The sequence below is a fragment of the Salmo salar genome, chromosome ssa14 (assembly GCF_905237065.1).
Source record: "Salmo salar chromosome ssa14, Ssal_v3.1, whole genome shotgun sequence".
Taxonomy (NCBI): Eukaryota; Metazoa; Chordata; class Actinopteri; order Salmoniformes; family Salmonidae; genus Salmo; species Salmo salar.
The window spans coordinates 83,774,230-83,801,019 of record NC_059455.1 but is presented as its reverse complement, the minus strand read 5'-3'; the positions used below and the strand labels follow the sequence as shown (position 1 = coordinate 83,801,019).

General features: G+C 43.5%; 1 protein-coding gene across 2 annotated transcripts; it reads right to left on the bottom strand.

Annotated features, from left to right (window-relative positions):
- Positions 1-52: 52 nt before the first annotated feature.
- Positions 53-26,790, bottom strand: hepacam2 (HEPACAM family member 2). Of its 2 annotated transcripts, none has more exons than XM_045694893.1 (9): positions 26,636-26,790; positions 16,481-16,840; positions 13,906-14,190; positions 6,417-6,716; positions 5,184-5,309; positions 2,156-2,177; positions 2,011-2,045; positions 1,533-1,606; positions 53-1,120 (listed from the first exon to the last, which is right to left on the bottom strand). In XM_045694893.1, the coding sequence occupies exons 1-9, from the start codon at positions 26,700-26,702 to the stop codon at positions 986-988; spliced, it is 1,404 nt and encodes a 467-aa protein (XP_045550849.1). In that variant the 5' UTR covers positions 26,703-26,790; the 3' UTR covers positions 53-985. The 2 variants fall into 2 exon arrangements, with proteins under 2 accessions (XP_045550849.1, XP_045550850.1); XM_045694894.1 differs by having other exon boundaries at positions 16,481-16,837.

Below are 26,790 nucleotides of genomic sequence, written 5' to 3'. Positions count from 1 at the left end.
TTGTGGGAGGCAGAAAACATTTATCATATAGTTCATTATTGAATCAAGCTAATCAAATTGTTATAAATCTTTATTCAAATACAAAAAGTGCATATCTGTAAGTGGAAACTGTACAATACTCTGCAGCCAGGCAACAACACATCTGGCATTTCACAATCCGGTGGAGTGTACTTGATCAATAAAATTGCTACATTCAGAAAGACAGGAGGATAGGACTCATAACATATTCACTAAAATAAAATGTCATTTCTTTCAAAACAAAACAATTAAGTAAGTACAGTGTAGAGCAGATGTTGTATTTACATGGTGAAAGATGATGTTATACAACACCTCCATCAGACAGTATCTCACATGCAATGTGATAATTCCTTCATCCAAATATTCTTACCCACTTCCAGAGGCAGCTTGAAATAGCACATTGAATAAATCTACAATTTGAAGAGAGAAAAAAATATTTATGAGCTCTTGTTCTTTAAATGTAAATAATTATTAGAAAATATTCAGTAGGATGTTGAAACTGTGCCAGAGGCTTAAGTGCCTTGCTCATTGGCACATTTGCAGATTATTTAGCTTGGGGATTCACTCCAGCAACCTTTCAGTTATAGGCCCAATGCTCTTAACAGGCGTCACTATATAGTGTACTACTTGCCGCCCCTAGTAGTGCACTAATTTTTGTATTTTTATTTAATCTTTATTTAACTAGGCTAAGTAGGTTAAGAACAAATTCTTATTTTACAATGACGGCCTACCCCTGCCAAACCCTCCCCTAACCTGGACAATGCTTGGTCAATTGTGTGCCGCCCTATGGGACTCCCGATCACAGCCGGTTGTGATACAGCCCAGGATCGAACCAGGGTCTGTAGTGACGCCTCTAGCACTGATATGCAGTGCCTTAGACCGATGCGACACTCGGGATATATATATATTCCTATATAGGGAAATAGAGTTCAATTTGGGATGCAATTTGGGATGCTCTGGTCTCTGGTTAACCTTCACACTGCTTTCCCAGCAGACTCTGGGTAGCCAGCGTGGGAGTTTCAGGGATGTGCCTGATGACATCATAGATGGTGGTATGCAAATCCTGGACAGACTCTAGGTGTGCCAGAGATCTGCTGGATGCCTGGGAAATGAAAACAAACAACACATTCAGGGACACTATATGTTATAGCAAATGGAGGGAGAGGGAATAGAACCCGGGTCACATGTGTGAAAGGAAAACACTTTAAGCATTCCTCCAATACTGTTAACCTTATGGGGGGGTTGCACATTTACATTTACATTAGCAGACACTCATATCCATAGAGATTTACAGGAGCAGTTAGGGTTAAGTGCCTTGCCTAGTCGGCTCGTGGTTTCGAACCAGCAAATTTTTGGTTACTAGCCCAACGCTCTTAATCGCTAGGCTCCCTGTCACACGCTAGGTAGCCTAGTGTGGGCTCATTAATGAGGCTCACTACAATATCAAAGAGGTGTTCCTACAGAAAACTAGGCCTATTGTACCAGGCTGCATTGTTGCAAGACATACAACATACCTGTGTAGATTCCATTTTCCCAGGTATAGAGACAAACTCATAGATGCCGAAGTCTTCCGTTGCATCCTCATGACCTGCAAGTAAAATGTAGTTCACCTGATAGACTTTTTGGTGTCAATGTAGTGTCCTCTCTATTTACATCCTGTTTCTTGTTCCTTCCTAGTAGGTTATTTTATTTAGGACGTGTCACTTTTGGTTTGGGGAAAACTGAATACCGTCCCACCATAGTTAAATGTATTGAACTCAGTTCACTAAAGCACAGACAGATCCAACTGAAACTTGAAGAGATCAGCAACTGAGTTTATGGGCTAATACGCCTGCATAAGACAAACAAGTATGATTACTGTAATTGTTCTATGTTAGTGAAGGGTTTATGAGGAGTATTGTTTGTCTAGGGCTATGTACACGACACTGCATAACAACAGGCAGGAACGTAAGGGTAAAAGGTAAACATTGCAGGTGCAGAGAGGAAACTTACCCGAACGGTGTGGGCGTCTCTGTTCTGTCAAAGGTCTGCATGGGAGAGGCAAAGTCATTTTAATTAAACCCATTTACTGTAGGTAGGCTATCTAGACAGAGGTTATCTTTATTCATGTGTAAGCACTGATCAGTAATGGTCTTACCTGTTATAGATGTTCATGAGAACTGTAAAAGAAACAGTAGAGCTTTTAATATTACATATTTTACTCTTTAATAACAACAACTATTTGTACTTTACCTTACAGGCAAGTTTTCAGGCTTTTTTAAGTTGAATGCCTTTCCTCAGAAAAACATGTCATTTTGCCACAGATGCTGTTTGAGTTTGACATACTGTAACATTGGCAGATGATTGGCATGTACTCTACAGTTAACAAACTTCAAAATCTAGTGTCTACTGTAGTGTCTAGTGTCTACAGTAGTGTTTAGTGTCTACTGTAGTGTCTAGTGTCTACTATAGTGTCTAGTGTCTACTGTAGTGTCTAGTGTCTACTGTAGTGTCTAGTGTATAGTATCTACAGTAGTGTCTACTGTAGTGCCTAGTGTCTACTGTAGTGTCGATTGTAGTGTATAGTGTCTACAGTAGGTAGTGCATAGTGTCTACTGCAGTGTCAAGTGTCTACTGTATTGTCTAGTGTCTGCTGTAGTGTCTACTGTAGTGCCTAGTGTCTACTGTAGTGTCTACTGTAGTGTATAGTGTCTACAGTAGGTAGTGCATAGTGTCTACTGCAGTGTCAAGTGTCTACTGTATTGTCTGTAGTGTCTACAGTAGTGTCTAGTGTCAACTGCAGTGTATATTGTCTACAGTATTGTCTAGTGTCTACTTAAATGTCTACTGTAATGTCTAGTGTCTACTGTAGTGTCTAGTGTCTACAGTAAGGTCTAGCGTCTACTGTAATGTCTACTGTAATGTCTAGTGTCTACAGTAATGTCTAGTGTCTACTGTAGTGTATAGTGTCTACTATAGTGTCTAGTGTTTACAGTAGTGTCTAGTGTCTACAGTAGTGTCTACAGTAGTGTTTAGTGTCTACAGTAAGGTCTAGTGTCTATTGTAATGTCTAGTGTCTACTACAGTGTCTAGTATTTACAGTAGTGTCTAGTGTCTACAGTAGTGCCTAGTTTCTACTGTAGTGTCTACTGTAGTGTCTAGTTTCTACTATAGTGTTTAGTGTCTACTGTAGTGTTTACTGTAGTGTCTAGTGTCTACTGTAGTGTCTACTGTCTACTGTAGTGTCTCGTGTCTACTGTAGTGTCTAGTGTCTACTGTAGTGTCTACGGTAGTGCCTAGTGTCTACGGTAGTGTCTAGTGTCTACGGTAGTGTCTATTTAAGTATGCTCTCTAATTCTCTCTCTCTTTTTCTGTCTTTCTTTCTCTTCTTTCTTTCTTTCTATCCATCTTTCTTTCTTTCTCTCGGAGGACCTGAGCCCTAGGACCATGCCTCAGGACTACCTGGCCTGATGACTCCTTGCTGTCCCCAGTCCACCTGGGTGTGCTGCTGCTCCAGTTTCAACTGTTCTGCCTGCGGCTATGGAACCCTGACCTGTTCACCGGACGTGCTACCTGTCCCAGACCTGCTGTTTTCAACTCTCTAGAGACAGCAGGAGCGGTAGAGATCGTTGAATGATCGACTATGAAAATCCAACTGACATTTACTCCTGAGGTGCTGACCTGTTGCACCCTCTACAACCACTGTGATTATTATTATTTGACCATGCTAGTCATCTATGAACATTTGAACATCTTGGCCATGTTCTGTTATAATCTCCACCCGGCACAGCCAGAAGAGGACTGGCCACCCCTCATAGTCTGGTTCTAGGTTTCTTCCTAGGTTCTGGCCTTTCTAGGGAGTTTTTCCTAGCCACCGTGCTTCTACACCTGCATCACTTGCTGTTTAGGGTTTAAGGCTGGGTTTCTGTACAACACTTTGTGACATCAGCTGATGTAAGAAGGGTTTTATAAATACATTTGATTGATTGATTGATACTGTTATTTTTCACTGTCTTTTAACTGTTGTTTTTATTTCTTTACTTATCTATTGTTCACCTAATACCTGTTTTTTACTTAAAATTCGCACTGTTGGTTAGGGACCTGTAAGGTCTACACCTGTCTATAGTAATGTCTGTTGTCAACAGTAGTGTCTAGTATTTACAGCAGTGTCTAGTATTTACAGCAGTGTCTAGTGTCTACAGTAATGTCTAGTGTCAACCGTAGTATCTAGTATTTACAGCAGTGTCTAGTGTCTACAGTAATGTCTAGTGTCAACAGTAGTGTCTAGTATTTACAGCAGTGTCTAGTGTCAACCGTAGTGTCTAGTATTTACAGCAGTGTCTAGTGTCTACAGTAATGTCTAGTGTCAACAGTAGTGTCTAGTATTTACAGCAGTGTCTAGTGTCTACAGTAATGTCTAGTGTCAACAGTAGTGTCTAGTATTTACAGCAGTGTCTAGTGTCTACAGTAATGTCTAGTGTCAACAGTAGTGTCTAGTGTTTACAGCAGTGTCTAGTGTCTACAGTAGTGTCTGTAGTGTCTATTGTAGTGTCTACTGCCGTGTCTGGTGTCTATAGTAGTGTCTAGTGTCTACAGTAGTGTTTGTAGTGTCTACTGTAGTGTCTAGTGTCTACAGTAGTGTCTTGTTTCTACAGTAGTATCTAGTTTCTACAGTAGTGTCTACTGTCTACTGTAGTGTCTAGTTTCTACAGTAGTGTCTACTGTCTACTGTAGTGTCTAGTGCCTACAGTAGTGTCTAGTGCCTACAGTAGTGTCTAGTGCCTACAGTAGTGTATAGTGTCTACTGTAGTGTCTAGTTTCTACAGTAGTGTCTAGTGCCTACAGTAGTGTATAGTGTCTACTGTAGTGTCTAGTTTCTACAGTAGTGTCTAGTGCCTACAGTAGTGTCTAGTGCCTACAGTAGTGTCTAGTGTCTACTGTAGTGTCTAGTTTCTACAGTAGTGTCTAGTGCCTACAGTAGTGTCTAGTGCCTACAGTAGTGTCTAGTTTTTACAGTAGTGTCTAGTTTCTACAGTAGTGTCTAGTGCCTACAGTAGTGTCTAGTGCCTACAGTAGTGTCTAGTTTTTACAGTAGTGTCTAGTTTCTACAGTAGTGTCTAGTTTCTACTGTGTTTACAGTTGCTGCTATCACCCTAAGTCATTATGAAGATAACCATAACATTTACCTCTCTTGGGATGATGACAGCTCCTTCTGAAGTAGACCAGTAACATACAGCAAATGAACAGACAGGACAGAGTGATTGCAGCCAGAGGAGAGAATGATCTGCTCTCCTGGACATATCTCTCCTTTCCTACAAATGAAAGAGAACAACCAATAAACTCCTGCAGAATCAAGGCCTCTTTTAAAACCGCTCCTCAAAACCCACTTTTCTAAAACTATCTTCTAATGTATGATTTTATATAGCTATTTTGTTTTTCTTCTCAATTTTTCTGTCTCTGTATCTTCTGTAGTACTTTTATTCATTTTGAGAAGAACTTTGTTAACCTGTCATTGAAAAACACTCTATAAATAAAGTTAGTATTATTACATTCAGAGTCAAATTTCAAAACTTTAAACAGGGCCGGTTTCCCAGACACAGATTAAGCCCAGTCCTGGACTAAGAAACTCTTTCAATGGAGAATATCTATTGAGAATGGTTGTTAGTCACGGAATAGGCATAATCTGTGACTGGGAAACCGGCCCTGATGGTTTAGTGACTAAATTGTACAAATTTGAGAGGAGTCCAATGTGAGAGTAAACCTGTCAACCCAGACCTGGTGGACAGTTAGTGTGTTTAGTTTGTTCATCGACTTTTAGATCATTCTTAATAGGATATATATATTTACAGCGTTATTTGCTATACAGTAGCCAAGATTATGTGTATCTTTTTCAATTTGGAGACTGAAACCACCTACGCATAGAAACTCCACACATGCAGTAAAACATGGTCAACAATGAGACCAGCTGTTGTTTTTCTCTGTTTACTCTCCCATAGAGCCAGTGGACTTTTACACAGGCCAGAGTGACTGGTACTTGGCAACTAAGGAGAAATACAATATTTATGATTCCCCTTGTGTGGGTGGATTAACTGGCTCTGTTTTAAATGTACCTTTAATTTGGACTCTCTGTAAGCAAGGTTACTGCTCATATTTAGAAAAGTCATACTTTATAAACTACGTAGGTTACAAATGTAGGTTACATTTGTCCCTTTGACATTACGCTTGTCTCTTCTTCTCTTCTTTGTTATCTTCACCTTGGTACCTTTTGGCATGATAATGTGCACAGTGTGTACTCAGACCTGATTCCCAGTTCCACCTACACTATGCCAGCACCCCAGGGCTGTGTGTGTGTGTGTTCCCAGTCCCTCCTACGCTGCCTCCAGCACCCCAGGCTAGCAGCCCAGCCCAGCTTTACCCACCTGTCCCCAGGCTGGCCACCACCAGGGTGAACTGGGTCTCATCCTGCTTCTGGGTCACATTGTTAAACGCCCTACATAGGAACTCCTCAGCCTGGGCCAGCTTGTAGGAGGTGACCTCCAGGCGCAGTCCCACAGTGATGACCTCAGTGGCGTTGTTGGTCTTAGAGATCCACATACAGCTGTTGGGAGGGTTGGAGTCGGCCTGACAGTCGAAGAACACCAGCTCACCAGGGTTCACTGTGAAGACCTCCCCAGTCCGCAGACCATGGTCAGACTTCACAGCCAGGTTGTAGGGGCCATCTAGGAGATATTAGAGTGGTTCATATTGTCACAAACATAGTTTTAGGATCGACTTCAAGCTCTATTGGGACTGTGGAAAGCTAGGATCCTTTGGCAGCTAGGATAAATTGTTTGATTAGCAATAATTCAGAATGTCAGGGCCTCCTGAATGACGCAGCAGTCTGAGCAGTGCTTGAGCAGCAGTGCTTGAGGCGTCACTACAGACCCGGGTTCGATCCCGGGCTGTGTGCATCTGGCCGCGACCCATGAGGTGGCGCACAATTGGCACAGTGTCGTCCGGGTTAGGGGAGAGTTTGGCCGGCCGGGATGTCCTTGTCCCATCGCGCTCTAGCGACTCCTGTGGCGGGCCAGGGGCATGCACGCTGATTGTACGTTGCCAATTGTACAGTGTTTCCTCCGACACATTGGTGCGGCTGGCTTCCGGATTGAGCGAACAGTGTGTCAAGAAGCAATGCGGCTTAGCAGGGTCATGTTTCGGAGGATGCGCAGCTCTCAACCTTCGCCTCTTCCGAGTCCATACGGGAGTTGCAGCGATGGGACAAGACTGTAACTACCAATAGGATACCACGAAATTGGGGAGAAAAAGGGGTAAAAAAATTATAATTATAAAAAAGATACATATATATTCAGAATGTCATTAAATGACCAAACATGTCATCCTATTGTGAGGCTGCTTTGGGCTCTTCACCACTACAAATCAGGTTAAAGACATACAGTGCCTTCAGAAAGTATTCAGACCCCTTGACTTTTTCCATATTTTGTTATGTTACAGCCTTATTCTAAAATGGATTGAATAAATGCAAATCCTCAGCAATCTACGCACAATACCGCACAATGACAAAGCAAAAACAAGTTTTTCAAAATTTTTGCAAATGTATTCAAAATATAAAAACAGAAATACCTTATTTACATAAGTACTCAGACTTTTTGCTTTGAGACTCGAAAATTGAGCTCAGGTGTTCCTGTTTCCATTGATCATCATTGAGATGTTTCTACAACTTGACTGGAGTCTACCTGTGGTAAATTCAATTGATTGGACATGATTTGGAAAGGCACACATCTGTCTATACAGTATAAGGTCCCACAGTTGACAGTGCAAGTCAGAGCAAAAACCAAGCCATGAGGTCAAAGAAATTGTCAGTAGAGCTCTGAGACAGGATTGGGACGAGGCACAGATCTACGGAAGGGTACCAACCCATTTCTGCAACATTGAAGGTCACCAAGAACACAGTGGCCTCCATCATTCTTAAATGGAAGAAGTTTGGAACCACCAAGACTCTTCCTAAAGCTGCCCGCCCGGCCAAACTGAGCAATTGGGGGAGAAGGGCCTTGACCAAGAATCCGATGGTCACTCTGACAGAGCTCCAGAGTTACTTTGTGGAGATGGGGGAAAACCTTCCAGAAGGACAACCATCTCTGAAGCACTCCACCAATATTTAACTAGGCAAGTCAGTTAAGAACAAGGTCTTATTTACAATGACAGCCTACACTGGACAACTGCACACCACCCTATGGGATTCCCAATCACAGCTAGTTGTGATACAGCCTGGATTTGAACCAGGGTGTCTGTAATGAGGCCTCAAGCACTGAGACAGCCTTAGACAGCTGCACCACTTTAGTGGATCCCTGGCTGTGATATGTTCAGTTGTCTGTTATCTTTTGTCTATGTCTATGGTCTATTGTCTAAAAACCTAAATAAAATATATTTATCTAAAAAAGATAATATGTTAAGGCTGTAACGCCCTGGCCATAGAGAGGGTTTTTTTGTTCTTTATTTTGGTTAGGCCAGGGTGTTACATTGGGTGGGCGTTCTATGTTATTTTTCTAGGTTTTTTGTATTTCTTTGTTTTGGGCCGTGTGTGGCTCCCAATCAGGCACAGCTGAAGTTCGTTGTTGTTGATTGGGAGTCACACATAAGGAGCATGTTTTTCCTTTGGGTTTTGTGGGTAATTGTATTTTGTTAGTGTGTTTTCCTAACAGAACTGTTTGCTGTCGTCTTTTGTTTATTTTTGTAGTGTTCTCGTTTTTCATTAAAACACTAATGATGAACACATCTTCCGCTGCGTATTGGTCCACCTTTTCCGACGATGACTTCTCTGTTTCATCTGACGACGAAGACAGCCGTTACAAAGGCAAAGAAGTTCCATCTATTAAATCCCTTTCCTCTGACTGCATCTCAACATACAACCATTAGCAAATGCGTTTAGCATAATTGGACTGCAAATTGGCCTACTGCAACATTTGTTGTCTTGTTTTCAACTGTAGAATGGGTTAATGTCTGAACATATGTCAACAGTATCCTTCCACGTCGGCTAACCTCCAAACCTGCCACAACCAGCCTGGTTTCCTTAACCTAACGGAGTCCCGATAGCGATACTGCAGTACTGACATGATAGTATCGCCACAGAACAGTGGGCCTCTCAGACTCCCATGCAAATTGCAGCCACTTCTGTTTTCAGACCTCACTGAGCCCTCTTATGGTTTGAATTTACATACTGGTATTACTCATAGAAGGCCAGGAATGATGGAAGTCTTTACACTTGTGGAAAATACAGTGCGGGAAGTTGAGTCATTAACCTGTTAGGGCTAGGGGGCAGCATTGACACGGCTGGATAAAAAACATACCCGATTTAATCTGGTTACCACTCCTACCCAGTAACTAGAATATGCATATACTTATTACATATGGATAGAAAACACCCTAAATTTTCTAAAACTGTTTGAATGGTGTCTGTGAGTATAACAGAACTCAAATGGCAGGTCAAAACCTGAGAGATTCCTTTACAGGAAGTGGCCTGTCTGACCATTTGTTGAACTTCTTTTCCATCTCTATCATTTACTAAGGATCTCTGCTCTAACGTGACACTTCCCACGTCGTCCATAGGCGCTCAGAGCCCGGGAAAAAACAGAATGACGTCATTCCAGCCCCAGGCTGAAACACATTATCGCCTTTCTCAAGTGGCCGATCAAGAGACACTAGCTTATGCGCGTGACCCCGACCGCCCCCGCATTTGGGATTTTTTCCTCTGTTTGCCGAAAAGGAGATTCCCTGTCGGAATATTATCGCTTTTCTACGAGAAAAATGTCGTAAAAATTGATTTTAAACAGCGGTTGACATGCTTCGAAGTACGGTAATGGAATACTTAGAATTTTATTGTCACGAATTGCGCCATGCGCGTGACACTTCTTTACTATTTCGGATAGTGTCTGGAACGCACGAACAAAACGCCGCTATTCGGATATAACAATGGATTATTTTGGACCAAACCAACATTTGTTATTGAAGTAGCAGTCCTGGGTGTGTATTCTGACGAAGACAACAAAAGGTAATGAAACTTTTATAATAGTAAATATGATTATGGTGAGTGCTAAACTTGCCGGGTGTCTAAATAGCGAGCCCGTGATGCCTGGGCTACGATTTAATCTGGTTATTACTCCTTCCCAGAAACTAGAATATGCATATAATTGTTTGATTTGGATAGAAAACACCCTAAAGTTTCTAAAACTGTTTTAATGGTGTCTGTGAGTATAACAGAACTCATATGGCAGGCCAAAACCTGAGAAGATTCTAAACAGGAAGTGCCCTCTCTGACCATTTCTTGGCCTTCTATAGCCTCTTTATCAAAAACAGAGGATCTCTGTTGTAACGTGACATTTTCTAAGACTCTCATAGGCTCTCAGAAGGCGCCAGAACGTTGAATGATGACTCTGCAGTCCCTGGCTGAAAAACAGTTGCGCATTTGGAAAGTGGTCGATCTGAGAACAATGAAACGGGTGCGCGCGTACACGTGAAGAGTCCTTTTACATTTTCAGTCTTTGAACGAAAACAACGTCGCCCGGTCGGAATATTATCGCTATTTTACGAGAAAACCGCATAAAAATTAATTTTAACCTGTTATGCTAGGGGGCAGTATTTTCACGGCTGGATAAAAAACGTACCCGATTTAATCTGGTTACTACTCCTGCCCAGTAACTAGAATATGCATATAATTATTGGCTTTGGATAGAAAACACCCTAAAGTTTCTAAAACTGTTTGAATGGTGTCTGTGAGTATAACAGAACTCATATGGCAGGCCAAAATCTGAGAAGGTTTCATTCAGGAAGTGGCCTGTCTGACAAGGTGTCGTTCTTCTTGTCTCTGTTTATTGAAGAGTGAGGATCTTAGCTGTCCTGTGACACTTCCTACGGCTGCCATAGGTTCTCAGAAGGCGGCAAAAAGCGGAATCGTGGCTTTGCAGGCTCTGGCTGAAACAAAGTAGCGCGTTTGGGTAGTGGCTGGTTACAGTAATGTGAGACTCAGGCTCGTGCCCGCGTCGACCGAAAGGTTTGTTTTCATTCCTCTGTTTAGCTAAATGGACATTCCCGGTCGGAATATTATCGCTTTTTTACGAGAAAAATGGCGTAAAAATGGATTTTAAACAGCGGTTGACATGCTTCGAAGTACGGTAATGGAATATTTAGATTTTTTTTGTCACGAATTGCGCCATGCGCACGACCCTTCTTTACCATTCGGATAGTGTCTGGGACGCACGAACAAAACGCCGCTATTCGGATATAACGATGGATTATTTTGGACCAAACCAACATTTGTTATTGAAGTAGCAGTCCTGGGAGTGCATTCTGACGAAGACAACAAAAGGTAATCAAACTTTTATAATAGTAAATCTGATATTGGTGAGTGCTAAACTTGCCGGGTGTCTAAATAGCTAGCCCGTGATGCCTGGGCTATGTACTTAGAATATTGCAAAATGTGCTTTCACCAAAAAGCTATTTTAAAATCGGACATATCGAGTGAATAGAGGAGTTATGTATCTATAATTCTTAAAATAATAGTTATGCTTTTTGTGAACGTTTATCGTGAGTAATTTAGTAAATTGTTAGCAAATTCCCCGGAAGTTTGCGGGGGGTATGCTAGTTCTGAACGTCACATGCTAATGTAAAAAGCTGTTTTTTGATATAAATATGAACTTGATTGAACAAAACATGCATGTATTGTATAACATAATGTCCTAGGTGTGTCATCTGATGAAGATCATCAAAGGTTAGTGCTGCATTTAGCTGTCTTCTGGGTTTTGTGACATTATATGCTAGCTTGAAAAATGGGTGTCTGATTATTTCTGGCTTGGTACTCTGCTGACATAATCTAATGTTTTGCTTTCGCTGTAAAGCCTTTTTGAAATCGGACAGTGTGGTTAGATAAAGGAGAGTCTTATCTTTAAAATGCTGTGAAATTGTCATATGTTTGAAAAATTGAAGTTTTTGTATTTTTGAGGAATTTGTCATTCGCGCCACGCCTATCATTGGACATTGGAGCAGGTGTTCCGCTAGCGGAACGCCTAGATGTAAGAGGTTAAACAGCGTTTGACATGCTTCGAAGTACGGTAATGGAATATTTTTAAATTTTTTGTCATGATACGCGCCGTCACCCTTCAAATAGTGTCTTGAACGCAAGAACAAACGCAGCTATTTGGATGTAACTATGGATTATTTGGAACCAAACCAACATTTGTTGTTGAAGTAGAAGTCCTGGGAGTGCATTCTGACGAAGAACAGCAAAGGTAATCCAATTTTTCTTATAGTAAATCTGAGTTTGGTGAGTGCCAAACTTGGTGGGTGTCAAAATAGCTAGCCATGATGGCCGGGCTATTGACTCAGAATATTGCAAAATGTGCTTTCACCGAAAAAAGCTATTTTAAAATCTGATACCGCGATTGCATAAAGGAGTTCTGTATCTATAATTCTTAAAAGAATTTTTTGTTTTTTGTGAACGTTTATCGTGAGTAATTTAGTAAATTCACCGGAAGTTTCGGTGGGTATGCTAGTTCTGAACGTCACATGCTAATGTAAAAAGCTGGTTTTTGATATAAATATGAACTTGATTGAACAAAACATGCATGTATTGTATAACATAATGTCCTAGGAGTGTCATCTGATGAAGATCATCAAAGGTGAGTGCTGCATTTAGCTGTGGTTTTGGTTTTTGTGACATTATATGCTAGCTTGAAAAATGGGTGTCTGATTATTTCTGGCTGGGTACTCTCCTGACATAATCTAATGTTTTGCTTTAGTTGTAAAGCCTTTTTGAAATCGGACAATGTGGTTAGATAAAGGAGAGTCTTGTCTTTAAAATGGTGTAAAATAGTCATATGTTTGAAAAATTGACGTTTTTGGATTTCTGACGTGTTTGTAATTCGCGCCGCGCCCTATCATTGGATATTGGAGCGGTGTTCCGCTAGCGGAACATCTAGATGTAAGAGGTTTTAAGACCGTTGGGCAGGTAATTGAAAGGTTTCTAGTTTGAATCCCCGAGCCGACTAGGTTAAACAAGTCTTTCGCTGTGCCCTTGAGCATGGCACTGAACCCTAATTGCTCCTGTAAGTCGCTCTGGATAAGAGTATCTGCTAAATGACCAAAAATGTAATGTATAATGTGCAGTAATAGACAGAAATACAGTAATGTGCTGTTATAGACAGAACTACAGTAATGTGCCATTATAGGCAGAACTACAGTAATGTGCTATTAAAGACAGAACTACAGTAATGTGCCATTATAGGCAGAACTACAGTAATGTGCTATTAAAGACAGAACTACAGTAATGTGCTGTTTTAGACAGAACTACAGTAATGTGTTGTTAAAGTCAGAACTACAGTAATGTGCTGTTTTAGACAGAACTACAGTAATGTTCTGTTATAGACAGAACTACAGTAATGTGCTGTTTTAGACAGAACTACAGTAATGTGCTGTTTTAGACAGAACTACAGTAATGTTCTGTTATAGACAGAACTACAGTAATGTGTTGTTAAAGACAGAACTACAGCGATGTTCTGTTTTAGACAGACCTACAGCGATGTTCTGTTATAGACAGAACTACAGTAATGTGTTGTTAAAGTCAGAACTACAGTAATGTGCTGTTTTAGACAGAACTACAGTAATGTTCTGTTATAGACAGAACTACAGTAATGTGCTGTTTTAGACAGAACTACAGTAATGTGCTGTTTTAGACAGAACTACAGTAATGTTCTGTTATAGACAGAACTACAGTAATGTGTTGTTAAAGACAGAACTACAGCGATGTTCTGTTTTAGACAGACCTACAGCGATGTTCTGTTATAGACAGAACTTCAGTAATGTGCTATTATACACAGACCTACAGCGATGTTCTGTTCTAGATAGAACTTCAGTACTTACAGAAGACACTGAGGTCCAGGGTGTGGCTCTGTCTCTGGCTGATGTGGTTCCTGGCCAGGCAGCGGTACTGTCCAATGTCTTTCTTCCTCACAGGGCTTATCACCAGAGTAGAGTTGTCCTGGGAAAACTGATGGCGATCACTAACATCTAAGGGCATGTTGTTCTTCAGCCACTGGTACTGGACCCTGGTTCCGTTCTCCACCCTACAGGTCCACGTCACGTTCTCCTTGTCCTCAACAACTGTAGACGATGGTGTCTTCTGGATAACTGGAGTGGACACAGGTACTGGAGAAGGGGAGAGATGAAACAGTAGGATAATGTTAGGCACATATTAAGTGCAGCCAAGCAAGCCAAAAAAGTACATATCTTTCTAGTCACTTAATTAACCTGGTTACTGAAGGAACCTAGTTACTGAAGGAACATAGTTACTGAAGGAACATAGTTACTGAAGGATCCGAGTTACTGAAGGAACCTAGTTACTGAAGGAACCTAGCTACTGTAGGAACCTAGTTTCTGATGGAACCTAGTTACTGAAGGAACCTAGTTTCTGAAGGAACCTAGTTTCTGAAGGAACCTAGATACTGAATGAACCTAGTTACTGAATGAACCTAGTTACTGAATGAGTACATACAGTACAGTCGTGGCCAAAAGTTTTGAGAATGACACAAATATACATTTCCACAAAGTTTGCTGCTTCAGTGTCTTTAGATATTTTTGTCAGATGTTACTATGGAATACTGAAGTATAATTACAAGCATTTCATAAGTGTCAAAGGCTTTTATTAACAATTACATGAAGTTGATACAGAGAGTCAATATTTGCAGTGTTGACCCTTCTTTTTCAAGAACTCTGCAATCCGCCCTGGCATGCTGTCAATGAACTTCTGGGCCACATCCTGACTGATGGCAGCCCATTTTTGCATAATCAATGCTTGGAGTTTGTCAGAATTTGTGGGGTTTTGTTTGTCCAACCGCCTCTTGAGGATTGACCACAAGTTCTCAATGGGATTAAGGTCTGGGGAGTTTCCTGGCCATGGGCCCAAAATATCTAAGTTTTGTTCATTGAGCCACTTAGTTATTACTTTTGCCTTATGGCAAGGTGCTCCATCATGCTGGAAAAGGCATTGTTTGTCACCAAACTGTTCCTGGATGGTTGGGAGAAGTTGCGCTCGGAGGATGTGCTGGTACCATTCTTTATTCATGGGTCTGTTCTTAGGCAAAATTGTGAGTGAGCCCACTCCCTTGGCTGAGAAGCAACCCCACACATGAATGGTCTCAGGATGCTTTACTGTTGGCATGACACAGGACTGATGGTAGCGCTCACCTTGTCTTCTCCGGACAAGCTTTTTTCCGGATGCCCCAAACAATCGAAAAGGGGATTCAACAGAGAAAATGACTTTACCCCAGTCCTCAGCAGTCCAATCCCTGTACCTTTTTCAGAATATCAGTCTGTCCCTGATGTTTTTCCTGGAGAGAAGTGGCTTCTTTGCTGCCCTTCTTGACACCAGGCCATCCTCCAAAAGTCTTTGCCTGCAGATGCACTCACACCTGCCTGCTGCCATTCCTGAGCAAGCTCTGTACTGGTGGTTCCCCGATCCCGCAGCTGAATCAACTTGTCGGAGACGGTCCTGGCGCTTGCTGGACTTTCTTGGGCGCCCTGAAGCCTTCTTCACAACAATTGAACGTTGAAGTTCTTGATGATCCGATAAATGGTTGATTTAGGTGCAATCTTACTGGCAGCAATATCCTTGCCTGTGAAGCCCTTTTTGTGCAAAGCAATGATGACGGCACGTGTTTCCTTGCAGTTAACCATGATTGACAGAGGAAGAACAATGATTCCAAGCACCACCCTCCTTTTGAAGATTCCAGTCTGTTATTCGAACTCAATCAGCATGACAGAGTGATCTCCAGCCTTGTCCTCGTCAACACTCACACCTGTGTTAACAAGAGAATCACTGACATGATGTCAGCTGGTCCTTTTGTGGCAGGGTTGAAATGCAGTGGAAATGTTTTTGGGGGATTCAGTTCATTTGCATGGCAAAGAGGGACTTTGCAATTAACTGCAATTCATCTGATCACTCTTCATAACATTCTGGAGTATATGCAAATTGCCATCATACAAACAGGCAGCAGACTGTGAAAATTAATATTTGTGTCATTCTCAAAACCTTTGGCCACGACTGTATATTAGGGCACTACACATTATGACATCATGAATGCAATAAGGCATTCTAATCCACTAACCCACATTGACTCGGTACCCCCTGTATATAGCCTGGTTCTTGTTATTTTATTGTGTTCCTTTTTATTTTATGTTTTACTTCAATTGAATTAGTAAATCTTTTCTTAACTCTATTTCTTGAACTGCATTGTTGGTTATGGGCTTGTAAGTAAGCATTTCACAGTAAGGTCTACACCTGTTGTATTCGGCGCTTGTGACGAATACAATTTGATTTGTTTTTAAAAGGCTAAAATAAATTTCTTACCCTCTTAATATGTATTTTATATTGCTTTAATAAATCTATAAAGGACAATACAGTCTGACAGATAAGATTCTCTGGTGTCCACTAACTCACCATCGACGGTGACATGGACGGTCCTCTCGGCCCTGACGAGCTCCTGTGTCTGGGGGAAGTGAATGTCCAAGTCCAGATGATAATCCCCCTCCGCCGCCTCGTCCAGCCTGGGGATCAGGAGAGAGGCGTTGGGGGGCTGGAAGAAGTAACGGTTCCTGTGTCTCATTGAGGCCAGCATGATGACAGTGTGGTTGTGGAATGTCACCATCAGGGTTTTGGGGCCCCCTGGCCGGGTCTGGTACCAGCTGCCCTGGATCTCAACGTCCTCCAATCGGAAGTAAGTCTCCACGGAGAGGAGGAGGGACTTCCCTTTGACGCCATGGAGCACGGACGGAACATGGACGATCTCTGAGTTTACTTCTGAGGATAGAGGGAAGGAAGGGGTGAGATAGAGATAGAGCATTATAGAGGGAAGGAAGGTGTGAGACAGAGCATTATAGAGGGAAGGAAGGTGTGAGACAGAGCATTATAGAGGGAAGGAAGGTGTGAGACAGAGCATTATAGAGGGGAGGAAGGGGTGAGACAGAGCATTATAGAGGGGAGGAAGGGGTGAGACAGAGCATTATAGAGGGAAGGAAGGGGTGAGATAGAGAGAGAGCATTATAGAGGGAAGGTAGGGTTGGAACAGAGCATTATAGAGGGAAGGAAGGGGAGAGACAGAGCATGATAGAGGAGGGAAGGAGAGATAGAGTGAGATATAGAGAAAGAAAGACAGAACGTTTTAACAAATAATCTCAGAGTTGACCTGTTCATGTCTTGGGCCTCTGTGTTTCCTACCCGTTAAGTCATATCCTCAGCGCCATCCAGAAGTTCCTCAACCCGTTTCAGTAACCTATCAACTCAGCAGAGGAGTTAATGGTGCCATTCTTACTCTCCTCAACATGGTCTATTGACATCTAGAGGGTGCTAAATCCCTTCAACACAATCTAGCCCTACATTCTGGCACAGAGACTCATGAGGGACTTCTCCTTAGATGGGGGGCTGGTTTTGTGGCTGTTGGACAGAGGTCACAGCGGGTCAAGGTGGGTCCCTACGGGTCAGACATACGCACCACCAACACAGGCTCTCCTCAGGGATGTGTTTTGTCCCCACTCCTGTACATCTTGTACACTAATAGTTGTGCTAGTTCCCATCCTGACAGACACCTCGTTGAGTTCGCTGATGACACTGCCTTGATCAGCCTGCTGCATGATGACGAGGAACACCACGGCCCGGTCCTAAATAACTTTGTAGAGTGGTGTGTTGAATCACACTTGGTCCTCCATACCAACAAGACCAAAGAGATGTGCATAGACTTCAGGAAGTGTACAACACCTACCTCTGCAACATCTATCAGAGGTCAGAACATAGAGATTGTAGAGGACAACAAATATCTTTGTGTCCTCTTGGACAATAAACTTCAGTAGAGTAAATGTACAGACCTGATCTACTCAAAGCATCAGCAGAGACTGTACTTTCTCAGAAAGCTGGGATCTTTTAATGTTGACTGGACTATTCTGACTCAGTTATACACATCTTTCATTGAGAGTATTTGAACTTTTTGTATTGTTTGTTGTCGGCCAGAAAAATATGCTGAGAGGGATTATCACCACACCAAGTAAGGTACTTGGAGTCAAACAGACAGGCTTGGATCAGATCTTTAAGGTCAGCGCCCTCAACAGGCTCACAAAATCGTTTTAGACCCAAACTATCCCCTGTACTCAGACTTTGAACTACTCCCCTCTGGGTGCTGTCACGTCCTAACCAGTAAAGGGGCTGTTTGTTATTGTAGTTTGGTCAGGGCGTGGCAGGGGGTGTTTGTTTAGTGTGGTTCGAGGTTGTTTGGGTTATGGTCTATGTTAGTGTATTTCTATGTTATTTCTAGTTGGTCTATTTCTATGTGGTGTTTATTGGGTTGACCTTCAATTGGAGGCAGCTGCTTCTCGTTGCCTGTGATTGAAGGTCCTATTTATAGGGGTGTTTGTTCTGTGGGGGTTTGTGGGTAGTTATTTCCTGGTTTAGTGTTTGTTGCACCTGACAGGACTGTTTGGAGTCGTTTGTTTTGTATACGTGTTTATTTTGTTTTTCCTTCTTCAAATAAAAAAAGAAGATGAGTATACATTTTCCCGCTGCGTTTTGGTCCACTCCTTACGACAATCGTGACAGAACTACCCACCACAAACGGACCAAGCAGCGGAGGAAGGAGCAGCAGGAGGAATATAAGGATTCATGGACATGGGAGGAGATCCTGGACGGGGCAGGACCATGGCACCAGGCTGGGGAGTACCAGCGCCCTAAGGAGGAGCTGGAGGCAGCCAAGGCGGAAAGGCGCCATTACGAGGCGTTATACGCGCCGATTGGCAAGTGCGAGAGGCAGCCCCAAGAATTTTTTTTGGGGGGGCACACGGGGAGAGTGGCTAGGTCAGGTAATAGACCTAAGCCAACTCCCCGTGCTTATTATGGGGAGCAACGGATCATGAGAGCACCGGTGTATGCGGAAGTGCACACGATCTCGCCCATGCACACGCACAGTCTGGTGCGAGCGATCCCAGCCCCTCGCAAGTGTCGTGGTAGAGTGGGCATCCAGCCGGGTAGGAGTATGCCTGCACAGCACATCTGGCCACCAGTGCGCCTCCTAGGCCCAGGCTACCCTACGCCTGCTCTACGCACGGCAGCCATCAGGCCTCTGCACAGCCCAGTTCGCCCTGTGCCAGCACTCCGCTTGTGCAGGGCTACTGTTACCATCCAGCCAGGACGGGTTGTGCAGGCGGTGCGCTCCAGACCGCCGGTGCCTATTCATGACCCAGTGTATCCAGTTCCCGCTCCTCGCACTAGCCTTGAGGTGCGTGTTTCCAGTCTGGCGCCTCCAAAGCCAGCACCACGCACCAGGCCTCCAGTGCATCAGGCCAGTCCAGCACGTCCTGTTCCCGCTCCTCGCACTAGCCTTGGGGTGCGTGTCTCCAGTCTGGTGCCTCCAGTACCAGCCCCACACACCAGGCCTCCAGTGCGTCAGCCCAGTCCAGTTCGTCCTGCTCCTCGCACTAGCCCTGTGGTGCGTGTCCCTAGTCTGGCGCCTCCAAAGCCAGCCCCACGCATCAGGCCTTCAGTGCGCAGTCCCCGTCCAGAGCTTCCGACGACAGTTCCCCGTCCAGAGCTTCCGGCGACAGTTCCCCGTCCAGAGCTTCCGGCGACAGTTCCCCGTCCAGAGCTTCCGGCGACAGTTCCCCGTCCAGAGCTTCCGGCGACAGTTCCCCGTCCAGAGCTTCCGGCGACAGTTCCCCGTCCAGAGCTTCCGGCGACAGTGCCCCGTCCAGAGCTTCCGGCGACAGTGCCCGGTCTAGAGACGGCCCACAGTCCGGAGCCTGCAGAGACGGCCCTCCAGTCCGGAGCCTGCATAGACGGCCCTCCAGTCCGGAGCCTGCAGAGACGCCCTCCAGTGCGGAGTTCCCAGAGTCGCCCTCCAGTGCGGAGTTCCCAGAGTCGCCCTCCAGTGCGGAGTTCCCAGAGTCGCCCTCCAGTGCGGAGTTCCCAGAGTCGCCCTCCAGTGCGGAGTTCCCAGAGTCGCCCTCCAGTGCGGAGTTCCCAGAGTCGCCCTCCAGTCCGGAGCTCCCAAGCGACGCGCCTCAGCCCGAGGTCTTCAGCGATGCGCCTTAGTCCAGAGACTTTGGGAAGGGTAAATAATAATAAGCAGTTAGCGGGGGTGGACAGGTTAGGTTGGGGAGTAAGGCCGGAGCCTGAGCCACCTCCGTAGTAGGAGGTTGGGGAGGGGGGGTGTAGCACAAGAACCGTCGGTGACGGTGGCTACCCTCCCTTCCCTCCCTTTAGTTAGGGGATTATTTTTGTGTTGGGGTTTATTTTTGTGTTTTTTTGTTGTTTAAGGTGCATCCGGGGTCTGCACCTTTGGGGGGGGGGGGGTACTGTCACGTCCTGACCAGTAAAGGGGCTGTTTGTTATTGTAGTTTGGTCAGGGCGTGGCAGGGGGTGTTTGTTTGGGTTATGTTCTATGTTAGTGTATTTCTATGTTATTTCTAGTTGGTCTATTTCTATGTGGTGTTTATTGGGTTGACTTTCAATTGGAGGCAGCTGCTTCTCGTTGCCTCTGATTGATGGTCCTATTTATAGGGGTGTTTGTTCTATGGGGGTTTGTGGGTAGTTATTTCCTGGTTTAGTGTTTGTTGCACCTGATAGGACTGTTTGGAGTCGTTTGTTTTTGTATACGTGTTTATTTTGTTTTTCCTTCTTCAAATAAAAAAGATGAGTATACATTTTCCCGCTGCGTTTTGGTCCACTCCTTACGACAATTGTGACAGGTGCAGGTATTAGGGCACTACCCGGCAGGAAAAACACAACTAGACAATCATTTGTACCAGAAGTGAAATCCCTCCTAAACAGGCTAATGTTCCTATCCACCCGGTAAGGCTAGCAGATTTGCCTCTTTCATTGGTATATACTGTATGTTGGGAACTTTGAATTTTCAATTTGTTGGCTACTATATTTAAACATGTACATGATACTGCAACAACATTTCTCCATGGGGACAATAAAGTCAGTTTTTTTTTTTAAATACTGCAATGTTGGGCCAGACTGATTAGCATTCCATTCTAAATGTACCTATTCTCTATATGTTTCGGGGGCTGAGAGTTGTGTAAACACGTCGCACATGTATTCATCTAAGGGTAAGAGATACGAAAGAGATACGGACAGGAGGACCTGATCCCAAATCAGCACTCCTACTACCTAGATCAGCACTCCTACTACCTAGATCAGCACTCCTACTACCTAGATCAGCACTCCTACTACCTAGATCAGCACTCCTACTACCTAGATCAGGACTCCTACTACCTAGATCAGGACTCCTACTACCTAGATCAGGACTCCTACTACCTAGATCAGGACTCCTACTACCTAGATCAGGACTCCTACTACCTAGATCAGCACTCCTACTACCTAGATCAGCACTCCTACTACCTGGATCAGCACTCCTACTACCTGGATCAGCACTCCTACTACCTGGATCAGGACTCCTACTACCTGGATCAGGACTCCTACCTGGATCAGGACTCCTACAGCACTCTGAGATGCTTTATAAATACAGTCCCTGAACGTACAAATGAATGAGCTTTTCATGAAAATGAAAGCCATAGCAGTCTATTTTACAGCATGTGCAGGCTCCTTTTCGACATTGACAAGCCTATCATAATACTACTAACAGGTATTAAAGCAAACATCTTTGAGTTGAATGATTTAGCCGCTGAAAATGGTACACTGATGTTCAACGGCTAAATTAGGATTAGAATTAGGAAGGGTGTAGGTGATGGGTGTGTTGTGTTGCCAGCTCAGATTAAACAGCAGCAGGCAGGTAGTCTGTCCACAGGTTAACCCCCCCAGCCCTTCTCTCTCCACCTCTTTCTCTCTCGCTCTCCCCACTCCCCTATCACTCTCTCTCCCTTTCTGTTTCAATGCCCTCTATTTTCTATCTCCCTCCTCCTCTCCTCTCCCTCCCTCCCTCCCTCCCTGCATCCTCTCCCCTCTCTCCTTCCTCCTTCTCACCCTCTCCCTCCTCCTCCTACCTCTCTCTCTCTCTCTATCCAAGCATCCCCCCTCTTTCCTCCCTCCCTCCTTCTTCCTCTTCCATCCTCCATCCCGCTCCTCCAATCCCTCCTCCCTCCCTCTCTCTCTCTCCCTCCATCCTCCCCAGTCAGTCCAGTTCTCCGGGGGACGTCCAGGCCCTGCCACTGTTGTTCATCACAATAGATGAACTGTGTGGCTGGTGTTATGTCCTAAATAATACAAACGACCTTCCCCCATCCATGTAACACTCCAAGTGGCCTGCTAGCGTGGCTGTGTATTCCAGCATAAGGCCGGGGAAGGTCTGTTAAATAAGCAGGACAGTGTGCTGAACCCGCTGCTGCCACTGTTGTCACTAAACAAGCCTGGGATTGTTGTGGTGATAAGAGACAGTGACAGTGGAGATAACTGAGGCAATGGACTCTGAGAAGGTGAGGGGATGTCTTCACTGTCACACGCACGCACGCACGCACGCACGCACGCACGCACGCACGCACCTACACACACACACACACACACACACACACTTATAAACACACAATTATAAACACACACACACACTCCGCCTGTTGACACCTCTGTTTGGACCCCAAATAAAGGCCACCAGCACCATTGGCCAGCTGAATGCTACTGATGCACCACCCTCAAGTGTCCCCTCCTCCTTTCTTGATTACATAAACAAGACCCCTCAAGTGAATACAAACACATTCCTAGAAGTGAGCTCCAATACAAACACATTCCTAGAAGTGAGCTCCAATACAAACACATTCTTAAAAGTGAGCTCCAATACAAACACATTCCTAGAAGTGAGCTCCAATACGAACACATTCTTAAAAGTGAGCTCCAATACGAACACATTCTTAAAAGTGAGCTCCAATACGAACACATTCTTAAAAGTGAGCTCCAATACGAACACATTCTTAAAAGTGAGCTCCAATACGAACACATTCTTAAAAGTGAGCTCCAATACGAACACATTCTTAGAAGTGAGCTCCAATACGAACACATTCCTAGAAGTGAGCTCCAATACAAACACATTCTTAGAAGTGAGCTCCAATACGAACACATTCCTAGAAGTGAGCTCCAATACGAACACATTCTTAAAAGTGAGCTCCAATACGAACACATTCTTAAAAGTGAGCTCCAATACGAACACATTCTTAAAAGTGAGCTCCAATACGAACACATTCTTAGAAGTGAGCTCCAATACAAACACATTCTTAGAAGTGAGCTCCAATACAAACACATTCTTAAAAGTGAGCTCCAATACAAACACATTCTTAAAAGTGAGCTCCAATACGAACACATTCTTAAAAGTGAGCTCCAATACAAACACATTCCTAGAAGTGAGCTCCAATACAAACACATTCTTAGAAGTGAGCTCCAATACAAACACATTCTTAAAAGTGAGCTCCAATACAAACACATTCTTAAAAGTGAGCTCCAATACGAACACATTCTTAGAAGTGAGCTCCAATACAAACACATTCTTAGAAGTGAGCTCCAATACGAACACATTCTTAAAAGTGAGCTCCAATACAAACACATTCTTAAAAGTGAGCTCCAATACGAACACATTCTTAAAAGTGAGCTCCAATACAAACACATTCCTAGAAGTGAGCTCCAATACAAACACATTCTTAGAAGTGAGCTCCAATACGAACACATTCTTAGAAGTGAGCTCCAATACGAACACATTCCTAGAAGTGAGCTCCAATACAAACACATTCTTAGAAGTGAGCTCCAATACGAACACATTCTTAGAAGTGAGCTCCAATACGAACACATTCCTAGAAGTGAGCTCCAATACAAACACATTCCTAGAAGTGAGCTCCAATACAAACACATTCCTAGAAGTGAGCTCCAATACGAACACATTCTTAGAAGTGAGCTCCATTGTTGTGTTAGGACATCGGTGGTGAGCTTATCTGGTCATGTGAGATTTGTTGGACATCTATTATCATCAGCAGGGAAGGATTGGCCATAGGGCAATACTGGCAAATGCAAGATGGACTGACCCATTATAATAATTATTTGGCAAATAACAGGTGCCTAGAGTGAAGAAAAAAAATTGCCATCTTGGGAGACTTCAGGAAAGAAATGGGTCAGTGTGATAGAAATGCCTGGTCCTATTTCTGGTCCCATCTCGTGACAAGCTGAGTCAGCAGAGGCCTGGTTGATTAACTCTTTTCAGTGTGTCTTTCCTCCATCTTCTGACTGTCTTAAGTCTGACTGAACCAGAAATAAAAATGCTAAAAAACCCTTATTACAACTGTAAAAGACAGCATATAGTATATGAAACATGGGAATCAGATCATAAATATCGGTAGCTACTGCAATGTGACATAACAACGTAGCAACAACTTAGTCAACCACCATAGAATTAATCTCAGTTAACCCAGAACTGAAATCACGTGTAATTTGGTCAGACATGTTTACGTAGATGTCTGATTTCCATAGACTCATCATGGACCAATACTGACATGCATGAAGACACATGCATAAGAGTATTCCTGTCCTATTACACTATGATTAACTTGTGTTGTCTTAAGGGTCAAAAATGACCCGCCATTATGTTTAAGAGCAGAGAAAATGCCCTAAATTATATATATTTTTACTTACATTTTGATGACTTTTCCTAGAGAGACCCCAACATTAGAAAAAGTGAAACATCGCCTTTATTCATATTTCCATGAAAGCTGTACACCACCAGAGTACAAAGATTGTCTTAGGGTCATTTTTGACCCGGCAGTTATAAAATAATTTACACACCACAAAAACCACAAAGACACACACACACACACACACACACACACACACACACACACACACACACACACACACACACACACACACACACACGCACACAATGAGAAATGTAGATTATGTGTGCTACTGATTGAACTCAGCCAGCAGCTCCTGAAGAGGAAGATCACCATGGTTGGCACAGTCAGAAAGAACAAGCCTGAGCTCCCCCCTGCACTCCTCGCAACAAGGGGGAGAGAGGCCTTCTCATCAAAGTTTGCCTTCACCCCCACCACCACTCTAGTTTCTTACCTCCCAAAGAGGAACAAGAATGTGGTCCTCCTGAGCACACTGCACAAAACGGCTGAGATCAGGGATCATGAGAACAGGAAGCCAGCCATCATCCTGGACTACAACCACAACAAAGGAGGCATGGACAACCTGGACAAGGTGATTGGAACTTACAGCTGCAGGAGGATGACTGCCCGTGTCCCCTGGTCATCTTCCATAACATCATTGATGTGTCCATATACAATGCCTTTGTGATATGGAACAAGATCAACCCTACCTGGATGCCTGATAAGCGGAACAAGAGGTGGGTGTTCTTGGAGCAGCTGGGAAAGGCACTTGTAACCCCACACATTCAAAGAAGGGAGTGCCTCCCCCGCACAGCAGCGTCTGCAGCGCTTGTGAAAGCTGTTCAGGGGGCTGAATCTTGTCCTGATCCACATGAAGCTTGTTTCTGGGGCAGGCAAGAGGAGGATGCCAATTCTGCCCCCAAAGAAGGACTGCGAAATAAATACTATGTGCGGCACATGTGAGAAATACATCTGCAAAGTCCATGCACACACACTTGCATACTGTCATACATGTGCTAATTAGAGTTGATTGATTTATGTTCTTCACATTTTTGTTTTGTATCTATTATCTTATTTTATTCTTATTTAATGTTGTTGTTTATACACCTTGTGGGTGGGGGCAATGGTTAAAGGAAATGGGAGAAGACTAGTATTTTGTAGTTGAATTCCTCATTGTACAGTATATAAGAATATATCACTATGTTGCCAAAAAAGTTCAAGACTGTTTTCCTTCAATAAATGCATTCAAAACTACTTTATGCACATTTCTGCTAGTTTCTTAGGTTATACAAGTGCTATCTCTTGCTAAAAAATGTATGTTTACACCTACGCAGTACCTTTAGCAATAATAATAATAATAATAAACCTCTACTTTAGTAAAGAAAACAATTATTACAGGTGTGTTATAATAAAAAGGATTGGTGTCCACTGATTAAATGCAGTCTTTCTGCATTGTGAAGAGGGAAAACCCAGATATTCACAAAGTTTGTGATGAATGACAGGTTGTTTCTTCATACAAAATAGATTTGGGGTTTAAAATTCAATTAAGCTGCTTTATTTTAGGTGTTTAGTAAAGGCGGGTCATTTTTTACCCTTAGGACAAGAATGTTAAGACTACACAAGGGTTAAAAAGTATCATTATATTATGCGTGTAATAACTGATCAAATCAAATACAGTCTAATGGCTCGATCATGATTAAACCAATGAAAGATAATGGGCAATGTTGATGTGGGCCTTTACTTTTAGTTGCACTTACAAAACATTTAATGCATTTCTCTTGAAATGACATTCAATTAACATTGCTGAGATGTCAGCAATGGACCAATCACCAGGTATGCCCAGACAACAACATGAACCATAACTGTTTCATCTGACATTCCCAATACTCAGACACACCACTAAAGATCCCCGCTCTTCAGCTGTCCACTGCGCTGGTATCCCCAACAAGGGGACCACAGTGACAGTAACACTAGACACCAACCGTATATTTCTTCTTCCTCTTACCTGAGAGAGTAAGTAGTGCAGTGTAGAGGCACAGAGCGATAAAGGTCCTTCTTCCAGGGCCCTCCATTAGTGTATCCTATTTCCTCTGAGGAGTTAGTAGTCTGCTCTGGAAAGAGACTGTGACAGTAAGGGAGGGAGGTATGAGGGAGGGAGGG